This window comes from Bubalus bubalis, chromosome 5 (assembly GCF_019923935.1).
Source record: "Bubalus bubalis isolate 160015118507 breed Murrah chromosome 5, NDDB_SH_1, whole genome shotgun sequence".
Lineage (NCBI taxonomy): Eukaryota > Metazoa > Chordata > Mammalia > Artiodactyla > Bovidae > Bubalus > Bubalus bubalis.
In genome coordinates, this window is record NC_059161.1 from 126,823,425 (window position 1) to 126,836,436 (window position 13,012).

Consider the following 13,012-nt stretch of genomic DNA (forward strand, 5'->3'; position numbering starts at 1 on the left):
ACTTTCCAACTAAAAAGAAATCATATTTAGAGTTTGGAGATTCATTATTTCCTGAGGATGGTGTTGCTGTCAGTCCAACTTGGATTACATAAACTAACTAGCAAAGATCAAGCACACTGGTCACATTAAAACTTTAAACCTTGCGATTCAGTGTTCTGTCGACATGTTCATATGAACCAAGTGTTGGCATCCTTCTTCCATGAAGGGCCAGATAGTAGAGTTTAGGCTTTGCGGACCATATGATTTCCGTTGCTCTTTATAGTAGTTTGTATGGCTGAGCAGCCTAAGTCAATATACAAGTGTGGCTGTGTAGGGAATTTGACAAATAATAATAAATTGAACGCAACTTACTGACACCAAAATTTGAATTTCATAAACTTCTTTGTGTCACAAAAGCTTATTATCCTTTGGCTGTTTTCCCAGCCATTACAAAAATGTGAAAACCATTCGTAGTTGGGGGCTATATTGGGCCTGTGAGGTATAGCTTGCAGATCCCTGAAATGGTCTTTTTTTTAAAACATTATTTTTGGCTGTGCCGGTCTTAGTTGTAGCACAGAGGCTCCTTCCTGCGCGGCCTGGCCTTCCGTCCAGTTGTGACACACCCGCATAGTTGCCCCGCAGCATGTGGGGTCTTAGTTCCCTGATCCAATCCGCATCCCCTGCACCAGAAGGTGGCTTCTTGACCAGTGGACCACCAGGGAAACCTCTGAGGCAGTCTTATGGAGAATCACCACTTCTGGTTAGAGAAAAGCTTCTAAGAGAATCACTTAAGACTGTGAAGTGACCAAAAATGATGAGCATGGCAACAACTCGACGTTAATTGCTAATTTGCCCACCTTCAATGACTGGTTTTTATAACTTTTCTTTTTTTTTTTTCCCTGTGTTTGTTCTATCTATTGAAATGTAATTTTCTGTCTGATTAGTCTGGTAATACAACTGTGGGCTTTTATCTTACTAAAGCATTGGTCCATAATACATTAGAAATGAAAACTGGTCGTTTAACTCCAGCTAATGTGAGAATCACTTGTTTAGGAGTTCCTGCATCTAACTGGTGCCCCTCAAAGTGCCTTGACTGGTGGCTGAGAGTGGGAAGTCTGGGTTGGCCAGATCAGGTGTGAGAGCAGGGGCCTTGGTGTTCATTCAACAAAATCACAGAAATCTAAAGGTACTGTCCTGGCTGCTGCAGACACAGTAGAGACCACATCAGACCAAGTACCATCTTAGTGGCACTCATGTTTTACTAGGGGTGGAAGACTGTGAACACATAAGAATATGAACAGGGTCTCCTCGGCCCACACTCATTCAGCCAGTTGGTTAGCTGGGGACCATACCGGCTTGCTGACACCCCTCCAGCTCAAGTCACAGAAGCCCTGGGTTATGTTCCTAACTCTGCCCTTGGCTGACCCAGTCTCTCTGGGCCTCGGTTTTCTTGGAGGATGACCAGAAATAACCTGTGTAAAGTGCTTAGCATACAACCTGGTGCCTTCTAAGAGTCTGATAAATGGCAGCTATTATGATCTCAGATTTCAGGGTGCTCAAAGATTGTTTCCTGGTTGTTGAGATGCGGAGATGCTCGGTCCTTCCAAAATTCTGCCACGGTCTGTTTCCAATGTTCTGTGATTCGAAGAGTCTTTGATCATTGAGGCTTTCTGTCACACAGGCCCTGCTTCCTATGTCCTTTGCCCCTGCTTTTCCCAACCCCTGGGCCTGGGAAGTAGGGCAGTGGGTGGAGGAGTCTGGGCGGCTGCCTCCCGGTGGCCCACATTCGGAGCTGGCTGTGGCAGCCCAGGGCCCCAGAGCCAGGCTGGAACCAGGATACCAGCCTCCAGGCCCCAGGCCTGCGTCACCAGATTGCCCCTGGCCAGGGCTGGGGGGTGGGGAAGGCACCAGTGCTGCCCCTCTGACTGGAGACCCAGCAGGACCAACTCAGCTAAGGGCAGGGAGAGCCTTCTCCAGGCTTGCAGGGCAGAAGAGCTCAGGCCCAGGTCTGCTGCTAATGAGCTGTGTGACCTTGGGCAAGTCTTGGAGCGTCAGGGCTGCATGTGTACCATAGGGAGGAACAGTCCCAGAGCCCTTCAGCCCCATGGTCAGTCCTTCTCTTGGCCTTTCTGGGAGGGGGCTGTGGCCAGCCTGGTGTCCGGTGGCAAGTAAAAAGCCAACTGTGGGCTGAAATTAAGCACCGCTTTTATTAGCACAAAACATCACCAACCCAGCAACCCCAGGGCCTGAGAATAAGTTAAGGCACAGAGAGGGAAGGGGCGACTTTCCCAGGCTCAGGTAGTGGCCCAAGACCCACATGCCCCAAACTTCCTGAGCAAACTCCCGAGAGGACTAGGGGGCTTGAGGGTCCCGGCGGGGCTCTTCCCTTGAGATGAGGGACCCGAAGCCGGGCGCGGACCCCGGGAGTGCCCCTCTAGGGATGCGAGGAGGCCGCACACACTGGGGCCTCTCGGCGCTGACGCTGGATCCCGCCGTCTACCGCCGGTTGCTCACTTCTCGAAGTAGGGCAGGTAGAAGAACTGGAAGCCCCGGTGACCCTTGACGGCGCAGTAGATGAAGATCACGTGGTAGACTGCAGGGCGGGGCCTGTCAGTGCCGGACCCCGCCCACTGCCTGGCCCACCCACAGCCTGCCCAGGGCCCCGCCCCACCACGCCCACATCCCGCCCTCGCCCACCGCCCACTCGCACCTCCTGGGACCAGCAACAGGAAGCCCGGAACGAAGAAGATGGCGCTGGAGACACCTGCGGGAGGGGAGGGGTCGGGTCAGGGCAGGGAGGCTCCCAGGCGGGCTCAGTGCCTGGGCAAGTCTCCCTCTCCGAGGTCAAAGGGGCTGTTTCCTGCCGGGAGGGTGCTGACCGCTGGAGGAAGTGGAAGGGCTTGCCAAGGACCCCTGGGTACAAGAGGGGAGTGAGCGCTGCCTGCGGGGGTCGGAGGGGCCGCTCACCTGGCGAGGGGGCCACCTCCAGTCCCACGCCGGTCAGGATCAGCACTGCATACAAATGGAGCCGCGAGGGTGAGGGAGGCGCCGCAGGAGGCAGAAGCTGGTGGCAGGGTGGGGACCTCCACCCGCGATCTCCCACGTGGCTTAGGTCTGAGGAATGGTGTCCCCCACCTAAGCTGAAGGCCCCCTGGGTAGAGACCCTCCAGGGGAAGCTCACCAAGCTCTGTGTTTTCATGGCAGGACACCTGGAAGGCCCTGGGAAATGTCCGTGAAAGGACATTTTTGTCTGCTCCTTGGTGTGGCTCCTTTAGTCAGTCAGCAAACACTTAACGGAGTTTAACTGCTAAGTGCCTGGTACTGGGAATCCCACCGGGAACGGCAGATGAGGTCTCTGCCTCCAGGACCTTCCAGAGTGGAGCAACCAACAAGAACCTCCAAGCTACAACTCCTGTGATCAGGCAGCTCAGGAGCCTGGGGAATCAGAGAGGGCTCCTTGGAGGCAGTGGCATCTAAGCTGAGCAAGGGTAGTATCAGCAGTAGCAGTTACCATTTAGTCACCTTTTACCAGGTGCTACCAGGCACTGGACTAAGTGTGTTACATGCAGTGCCGTATTTAATTATCACCTTGATTGAATAGGTATTATCATCCCCATTGTGAAGAAGAGGAAACTGAGGCACAGAGTTTACGGTGGGGGGGGGCAGTGCAGAGTAACTTGTCCCTGGCTGTATTGGGAAGGTGGAGGTCATCTGACTTCAGAGGCTTTGTTCTGGGCATCCCACAGGCAGAAAGGAAGAACAGTGTTCCAGACGGGGAAACAGCCTGGCAAAGGCCCAGAGTCTGGAGGAACTTTCTAGGAACTTCCAGCTTTTGGGGAGACTGGAGAGGCAGAGTCCAGGTTTGCATAGGGATGTGGACTTTGGTTAATGACAGTGGGCACTGGGGAAGCTGAGGTCACGGCTGGATCAATTTTTCAGATGCTGAGAGTCCGGGGTCCCCAGTTATAGGATGGGATGGGCGGGGAGATGGGGAGCTGGGCTCGGCAGCCCTGAAGATTGGGGGGGGTACAGCACAGAGGCTTGCAGGACCACCATGGACTGCTGTGTGGCTTGTGTCCTGCACAGAACACCTCAAAAAGGATGAGATGGCGGCTGAAACTCACTTTCGGTATCCTAGCTCATGGCTGTGGGCTCTGCCCGCTCAGAAGAGGCATCTTTTTCTAATTCCTCTTCCTAATTTATGGGTTGTGGCGGCCCACAGGCCTGGCAATGTCACTGATGTGGGTTTAAATCCCAGCTCATCTACCTCCCAGCTGTGACCTTTTACCTGTGTCCTTATTTTTGAATTGGGATAGTAATAATGTTTGCCCTGTTGGGTGATGAGGATAAAATGAGGTAAGGCAGGTTGCCAGTGTGACTCCAAGTGTTGGGAAGGTGGCAGCTCCCTCCCCTGCACACACACCCAAAACTGAAGCAAGGATGCCGCTCAGCCTTCCTGCTAGGGGGCTCTGACCTTCCTGGAGGACAGAGAGTGGCTGCCAAGTTGGGCCTATGTTATGGGCTCCTCTTGATCCCAACCCTAGATTCTATCAGGGGGACCCTGATTCCTCAGCCCCACAGAATGAGGAGAAAAGGAGTCAGAAAACATCTGGCTCTGGTTTCTCTCTGCTCTGGGCCTCAGTTCCCCCATCTGAATAATGGGTGCAGGGGAGAGGTCCTTGTCAGCTCTCAGACTCCAGAGGAAGGGAACTGACAGGTACCCCGTGGATCGGGCTGGCAGGGTACTCTGCAGTCCTGGCCACTGGGCCGGGTGTATCCCTGCTCACCTGCCCCTACATTTAGGTTCTGAGTCGTGGCCCCACCTCTCACTTGCGGTGTGACCTCGGTAAGGAAGCCTGCTCTGCACCTGGTTCAAAGTAGACACAGAATAAATAGTAGCTGTTACTTTCTCTTCCCTAATGGATTAAACAGACTGCAAAAAAAAAAAAAAGTTTGGAGCATGGAACCAGGTTCTGTTTTCAACTATGTGTGATTTCTTGGCTCTGTGACCAGGAGGCTGCACCTGCCCCTCCCAAGGCCTCAGCTTCCTCATCTGTAAAATGGGGGTGGAGTCATGCCAGCCAGCTGCCTCCTCAGGGTGCTGGGTGGTTCACGAGGGGTGCAGAACCTGAGCAAAAGGAGGGTGGAGCCCTGATGGGGGTAGGCAGGGCACTCACCCAGCCCCAGCAGGAGAAGCAGGAAGGAGGCCAGCACCACCCGGCGGTTCTTCTGGATCAAAGGATGTTGAGTCCAGCTGGACGGCAGCAGAGCAGGAAGAGTGTGGACGCGTGACAGGAGGCCCACCTCCTCCCGTGGGCACCCTCCCCGCCCAGAGGACCGTGGGGGAGTAGCCGGGGCTGCCTGTGTGGGGGCAGGGGCCACTGGTGGTGGGATCAGGGCAGAGTCTCACCTGCAGCACGCATTGTAGGAGCGCTGAGTGCTGCTGCTGATGCTGCTAAAGGACCACTGGGAGCTGCGGATGGATGTTCGGCCAGAATCCCTGCAGGACGAGTGGGCCCAGTGAGGGGAAAGGGGAGGTGAGGAAAGGGACCCTTTGGGACAGGAATCATGACGTTGTGGGGGATGGTGTGGAGACTGGGGCCGGGTGTTCCTACAGGAGAGGGGACACTGACAGAGGACCGGGGTGAAGAGGAATTCAAGGGCTGGGGGTTTCTGCAGGACAAGTCACCTGTGAGAAGGCAGGGGCAGCCCAGGCCGGGGGTTTCTGCAGGATAAAGAGCCTGGTGAGGTGGGCAGGTGGGGTTGGCACTAGGGGAGGGTGCAGGACAGGGACCCCACGTAGGAGTCTCTTTAGGACAGGATGTGAGACAGCTGAGTGAGGTGAAGTGGACGACTGAGCAGCGCCTGGGGACGGGAGCCAGAAGCATGGGGCTAGGAGTACGGGGTGGGTCCCCACCTGGCCCTGACCTGGTGCTGACTCCCCCATCCGGCTCCGGAGAGGCCTGGGCTCCATCCTCGTCGTTCTCCAGGTTCTATCCCAGAACACAGGGCTCAGAGGGGTTACTGGGCTCAGGCCCTTCCTCACTCCCCTCTGGTGGAGAGGAAGAAAGGGAGCCCACACAGCTGTTTGCCTGGCCGCTTGACAGCTGCTCCCTCCGCCCTCCCAGCAGAACGGGTTTGGTGATTCACAGAAACTGAAACCCAGGTAGGAGTATGTGCTGGGGGCTTTGGCAGGGAGGAGCCAGCAGGGGCCAGATCTCCCAAGCTTTGGGAGTCAGGGTGGAGGTGTCAGGATGGTATTTCGGGGGCCCAGTATGGAGGCCCTGGATTTAGGAGGCCAGGGAAGGGCAGGCCAATCGTTTCAAGGTTTGGGGCACAGGAATCTGGTTCAGGTTCCCAAGACAAGGAGTCTAGAGATGGTGGAGGTCCTCTGGAAAAAGGGGCATTTCCAGTTTAGTGGGAGCCATGGCACGGGCAAGGACTCACTCATCATGTGAGTCAGGGCCTTCAGCTCTGGAGAAAAGGATGGGGTGGGGACTTCCAGAACAGAAAAGGGGGTGCTGGTTCCCGTTGGATTATCTGGCCTGGGGCTCTCGGGGCTGCTTCTGAGTATGGACAAAATTTTGTTCAAGTATAGAAGAGCTCCCCATCCCTGTGGGGTAAGGAGAGGGCGGGTCAGTAGCCAGGATAGATGGGGACTCAAGGTTGGGGTCTCCAGCTGGGGTGGGGGTGAGCTCCTAGGTGCTGGGGACTGAAATCAGAGCTGAGAGGGTCTGGGCAGGGATTTGGATCAGTGGCCACCTCCCGGGGGCGGTCTCCCGCTCCGGCCGAGTCGCGGTTCTCCGGGGTCCAGCCTGGGGTCCGTCCAGACTCGGGCGAGGGTGGGGTGAGGTGGGCCGGGCGGTTCACCTGGTAGCGCAGCCGGGACTGCTTGTCCTCGTCGGCCACCTCGAACCGGGCCCGGCGCTCGAAATGCAGCGGCCCGAAGCGGGCGACCCCGCTGGGCTCGAGCCCAGGGCCCGTGTCCTCCAAGGACAGCTCGAAGGCATCATCGATGCTGAACTGGGGCCGGGAGGCACTCATGACCCCGGCCCGCTCAGGCGCGCTGCGCGGTCGCCTTCTGCGCCCGCAGGCCCCGCCCCCGCGCGCAGGCCCCGCCCCCGGGCCGTCGTCTAGGTTGCTCGACGGTCCGGCGCCCTGGCCGAGGCCCCGCCCTTACATGACGGCCCCGCCCCCCGTCCGCCTTCAGCAGGCCAGAGCTGCCGAGCGCCGAGCAGACCGATGGACCGGGCCCTCTCTCGTCCAGAACGAGCTGGGCTCGCCGCGCCGCCTAGCGGCCGCCTCGACCAACAACAACGGGTGCCGCTCTCGGAGGCAATCCCTGGGTGTGCATACAAGGGTCTTGGAGGGGCTGCCACGCGCCAGCATTACAGGTCCGAGATAGAGCTGTCTGCATCCCAGACCTCTCCTTGAGTGCCGAGGAAATTCCTGAGCACTGTTTTCCCACTCTTACTCACCACGGCCCTGCTAGGGAGAGGGATTGTCACCACCGTGCAGTTCAGTTCAGTCCAGTCGCTCAGTCGTGTCCGACTCTTTGTGACCCCATGCACTGCAGTACGCCAAGCCTCCTTGTCCATCACCAACTCCCGGAGCTTACTAAAACTCATGTCCATCGCATCGCTGATGCCATCCAACCATCTCATCCTCTGTCGGCCCCTTCTCCTCCTGCCGTCAATCTTTCCCACATAAGGGTCTTTTCAAATGAGTCAGTTCTTCGCATCAGGTGGCCAAAGTATTGGAGTTTCAACTTCAGCATCAGTCCTTCCAATGAATATTCAGGGATGATTTCCTTTAGGATGGACTGGTTGGATGTCCTTGCAGTCCAAGGGACTCTCAAGAGTCTTCTCCAGCACCACAGTTCAAAAGCATCAATTCTTCAGCGCTCAGCTTGCTTTATAGTCCAACTCTCACATCCATACATGACTACTGGAAACACCATAGCTTTGACTAGATGGACTTTTGTCGACAAAGTAATGTCTCTACTTTTTAATATGCTGTCTAGGTGCAGATGTGGGAAAAGAGAGCTTATGTGGCTTGTACTGGCCTCCACGCAGCAGGCAATGTGGTCTTTTAAAACATATCTGGTCCATTTCTGTTTGTATTAGCCTTCAATAAAACTTTTTTTGTTTTTTAAATATGCTGCCAAGTCACTCCTCTGCATAAAACCATCCCTTGGTTTTCTATTGTGATTAGAATAATACTTGAACTCTTGACTAAAGCCCACACAGAGCTCTGAACGGTTGCTGCCTATCTGTCCCAATCTCATCAAGTCCCCCTCTGCCCCTCTTTCACCTCATTCAGCCACACAGGCCAAGCTCCTTCCATCTCAGGGCCTTTGCACATGCTTTTTTCTATGCCAGGAAAGCACTTAACCTTGCTCTTTCACCGGGGTGGGGGTGGGGGGATTTTTTTCATCATGTATGTATCTGCTCTAATGTCGCCTCTCAGAGAAGCCGTGCCCGATTATGCAATCTAAAGTCAGTTTCATATCACACAGCCCTAACCTGAAATTATGTTGTTTTACACTGTCTTATTCAACACTGTGTCCACTGTGCCCAGAACAGTGTTTGGCACTACGTAGATCCTCAATAAATATTTGTGGACGACATGAATGAGAGCTTCTCTCCCGGTTCCCACATGCATTCCCACAGGATTCAAATGCAGGCTGGGGGGGCTCATGCTCCTCCATCCACCCGCCCTCGTTCATTCTGTGACTCTGTGTGCAGAGCTGAGTCAATCCTGCACGGTTTGTGACGCATCATCACTGTGAACAAGGCCCGTCTTGCATTATTAAGTATTTAACTCGTCTTGAGTTATTTTCCTTCCTTCGCTCCTGTTTTTCCTCCTGCCTTCTGTGGGACCCCCAGGTCAGTGTGCTCAGTCCGCTGCTTTGAATCCTGTCTGGGCCTCTACTCCACGTGGTATTGGCTTGTACGCGGGTGTGTTTGCAACTTACAAACGTAGTATCATGCATAGTACTCATTCTGTTGTTTACGTTTTTACACTCAACACTAACGTTTTCCACCTTCACCTCATGTTTGCGTCTACTAACTACATTCAGCATACCGTGTTGAGCATCCAGCACTTTTATTACCCACCACAGCCCTCAATGATGTACGCATAGCTTGGCCTCAATGCCCCCATCACATAAGTCGCTGTTGTGAACATCTTCACACTGTACCCTTATGAAGAGTGGAAAAACCCCTCTTGAAATAGGACTCCCAGGCCATAGGGTACATGCGCCACTGACTTCACAAAGTATCATGGATGGTCTCTTGAGTAGCTGTACAAATTTGCACTCCCACCATACAGGTTCCAGTTTTCTCTAGGCCCTCAGTGTTCCAACTTTGTAATGGGCGATTAAGCTAGACTTTTTGAGGGAGCTGCACCCAGAGGCACGTGGGATCTTTACACCCTGACCTGAACCTGTGCCCCCTGCAATGGAAGCACGGATTCTTAACCGCTGGACCACTAGGAAAGTCTCATGGCTGATGAATCTAAAATTGGGTCTCTTTTTCATCTGGTGTCTCTGACAACGGGAGAATTTGAAGAGCTGTTCATGCACATGTCAGTTCATGGTAGTTCCTCTTCTGCGAATTGTCTGTTCCTACCCTTCGTCCATTTTTTGTTGTGTTTCTAGCCTTTTCCCTGCTGCGTTGCATGTCTGTACATATCTAATTATTAATCCCTTGCTGGTCATATATCTCCTTCCTGTTTGTCTTTGTCTCCTTACTTTGTCTAAGTTGCCCTTAAAGAACCATCCGCATTTTTGTATAGTCAAATCCATCAGGTTTGTCGCACTGGACTTCCAGCATTCTCTGCACTAGCTTTGGGATCTCGGAGGGCCAGGGCTAGGTGGAGGGGAGTCAGGCACTTATCTTGGGTGACACCAAAAAACTCAGTAAGCAAGATCAACAATATTTTGATACATTATTTTTTAATATTTGTTTGTTTGTTCAACTGTGTCATGTCTCAGTTGTGCATACAGGGTCTTCACTGTGGGATGTGGAATCTTTTCACTGTGTATGGGCTCCAGAGATCCAGGGCCAAGGAGTTGTGAAGCTCAGGTTTAACTGTATGTAGGATCTTAGCTCCCTGACCAGGGATCAAACCTGTCCCCTGCATTGGAAGGCACATTCTTAACCACTGGACCATGAGGGAAGTCCTTAATGCATTATTTTTAAAAAAATCAAATTGGAGGTAAAAATCCACGATGAACAAAATATCAAAATATCAAAATTTTGAATAAAAATGGGATTAGATCTTACATGACCCACTGTACCCTGGTCATGACCTTGCTTTGGGCAAGTTACATGACCTCTCTGTGCCTCAGTTTCCTCCTTTGTCAGGTGGAGCTAGTAACAGTGTGTTTCCTTCTCAGGACATTAATTTAAGATTAAATTAGTACACAATCAGCAGCATAGCCAGTGTCTGGCACATGTCAATACTTGATCAGTGTTAAGGATTAAAGCAATTCATGAGATCCTTAACCTTATAGTTTCTACCTTTGAACAGGGTAGAACAAGACATCCAGGTTTATTTCAATGTAGAGTGAGTTTGTTCCCTCAGCACTATCTACCAAACAATCAGCTCTTTCTCCTTCTGAACTGTGGTGCCATTTTTATCAGACATCAAGTATGTTGTTGCTAACATGTATATCTATTTTAAGATCTGGTTTTGGTTCCTTTGGTTCGCTTGACTAATTCTCAGCCAGTACCATGCGCTTTTTATTACTATGGTTTGCCCTGTGGTTTAATATGGCAGGGAAAGTCCCCTGCTTTGGTCATCTTTTTCAAATTTGATCTAGCTTTTCACAAACTTTTATTCTTCTACAAAAGTATTACAAAAATCTTCTATAAATACCCTCGCAATTATCACTGGGATTTCACTTAATTTTTAGATTAATTTCAGAAGAAATCACAGCTTTAAATGTTAAACTGTTCTAGTCATTAACAAGATATGCCATTTCAGTTATTTGTATTTTTTTTTTTATGCTCTTAAAGTTTTTTTTCTCCAAAAAGCTCTGGGCTGTGTTATTTCCTAAATACTTTCTGATTTTTATTGCTGTTTATTTTCTACTACATTTTTGGGTGGGTTATTGATAATCCCAAAGAAAGACAATGCCAAAGAATGCTCAAACTACCGCACAATTGCACTCATCTCACACGCTAGTAAAGTAATGCTCAAAATTCTCCAAGCCAGGCTTCAGCAGTATGTGAACAGTGAACTTCCAGATGTTCAAGCTGGTTTTAGAAAAGGCAGAGGAACCAGAGATCAAATTGCCAACATCTGCTGGGTCATGGAAAAAGCAAGAGAGTTCCAGAAAAACGTCTATTTCTGCTTTATTTACTCTGCCAAAGCCTTTGACTGTGTGGATCACAACAAACTGTGGAAAATTCTGAAAGAAATGGGAATACCAGACCACCTGACCTGCCTCTTGAGAAACCTATATGCAGGTAAGGAAGCAACAGTTAGAACTGGACATAGAACAACAGACTGGTTCCAAATAGGAAAAGGAGTGTGTCAAGGCTGTATATTGTCACCCTGCTTATTTAACTTATATGCAGAGCACATCATGAGAAACGCTGGGCTGAAAGAAGCACAAGCTGAAATCAAGTTTGCCAGGAGAAATATCAATAACCTCAGATATGCAGATAATACCACCCTTATGGCAGAAAGTGAAGAGGAACTAAAAAGCCTCTTGATGAAAGTGAAAGAGGAGAGTGAAAAGGTTGGCTTAAAGCTCAACATTCAGAAAACGAAGATCATGGCATCTGGTCCCATCACTTCATGGGAAATAGGTGGGGAAACAGTGGAAACAGTGTCAGACTTTATTTTTGGGTGCTCAAAAATCACTGCAGATGGTGACTGTAGCCATGAAATTAAAAGATGCTTACTCCTTGGAAGAAAAATTATGACTAACCTAGATAGCATATTCAAAAGCAGAGATATTACTTTGCCAACAAAGGTCCGTCTAGTCAAGGCTATGGTTTTTTCTGTGGTCATGTATGGATGTGAGAGTTGGACTGTGAAGAAAGCTGAGCACCGAAGAATTGATGCTTTTGAACTGTGGTGCTGGAGAAGACTCTTGAGAGTCCTTGGACTGCAAGGAGATCCAACCAGTCCATCCTAAAGGAGATCAGTCCTGGGTGTTCATTGGAAGGACTGATGCTGAAGCTGAAACATCAATACTTTGGCCACCTCATGCGAAGAGTTGACTCATCGGAAAAGACCCTGATGCTGGGAGGGACTGGGGGCAGGAGGAGAAGGGGACGACAGAGGATGAGATGGCTGGATGGCATCACTGACTCGATGGACATGAGTTTGAGTGAACTCTGGGAGTTGGTGATGGATAGGGAGGCCTGGTGTGCTGTGATTCATGGGGTTGCAAAGATTTGGACACAACTGAGCAACTGAACTGAACTGATTGATAATGTTAAGAGAGTTATTAATTTTGTAACATTGCTGACTCTAATATATTAAAAATATCTGTAGATTCTGTTGGATTTTCTATGTAGATATAATCACTCATTTCTTTTTCTTGGTTTATTGCTTTGGCCAAGACTTCCAATTCTTTGCTAAACAACGTCATTGATAGGGAGCATTCCTTACTTTGTTCCTGATCTTGAAGGGAATGTGAATATTTATCCATCATATTAATTGCATATGGCTTGTGTCATTCTGATAAAGTTTCTCTTTCCCCATGAGTTTTTATCATAGTCATCGAAACAAATTTAATCAAATACTTTTTCTGCATATTTTGAAATAATTATATGAGTTTTCTCCTTTAATTCACTGATTTGATGAATTATAATAGCTGATTCTTTTTTTTTTTTTTTTTTTGGCTAAAGGATGTGGCATGTGGCATCTTAGTTCCCTAACCAGGGAGGAACTGAGCCTCCTGCACTGGAAGTGTGGCCTTAACCAGTGGACAAACAGGGAAGTGCAGTAATGGATGTTTCTAATGTTAAACCATTCATACATTCTTGGAATGAGCCCTACTTGATCTTTT

At 50.6% G+C, this 13,012-nt stretch overlaps 1 protein-coding gene across 6 annotated transcripts; it reads right to left on the reverse strand.

Moving 5' to 3' along the window:
- Window positions 1–2,167: 2,167 nt before the first annotated feature.
- TMEM134 (transmembrane protein 134) lies at window positions 2,168–7,108 on the reverse strand. Of its 6 annotated transcripts, none has more exons than XM_025286780.2 (7): window positions 6,850–7,106; window positions 5,908–5,972; window positions 5,390–5,479; window positions 5,157–5,233; window positions 2,947–3,093; window positions 2,690–2,743; window positions 2,168–2,572 (listed from the first exon to the last, which is right to left on the reverse strand). In XM_025286780.2, the coding sequence occupies exons 1-7, from the start codon at window positions 7,021–7,023 to the stop codon at window positions 2,490–2,492; spliced, it is 690 nt and encodes a 229-aa protein (XP_025142565.1). In that variant the 5' UTR covers window positions 7,024–7,106; the 3' UTR covers window positions 2,168–2,489. The 6 variants fall into 6 exon arrangements, with proteins under 6 accessions (XP_025142565.1, XP_006072774.1, XP_025142566.1 ...); XM_006072712.3 differs by having other exon boundaries at window positions 2,947–2,991; window positions 6,850–7,104; XM_025286781.2 differs by lacking the exon at window positions 5,157–5,233 and having other exon boundaries at window positions 2,947–2,991; window positions 5,908–6,031; window positions 6,850–7,108.
- Window positions 7,109–13,012: the final 5,904 nt, after the last annotated feature.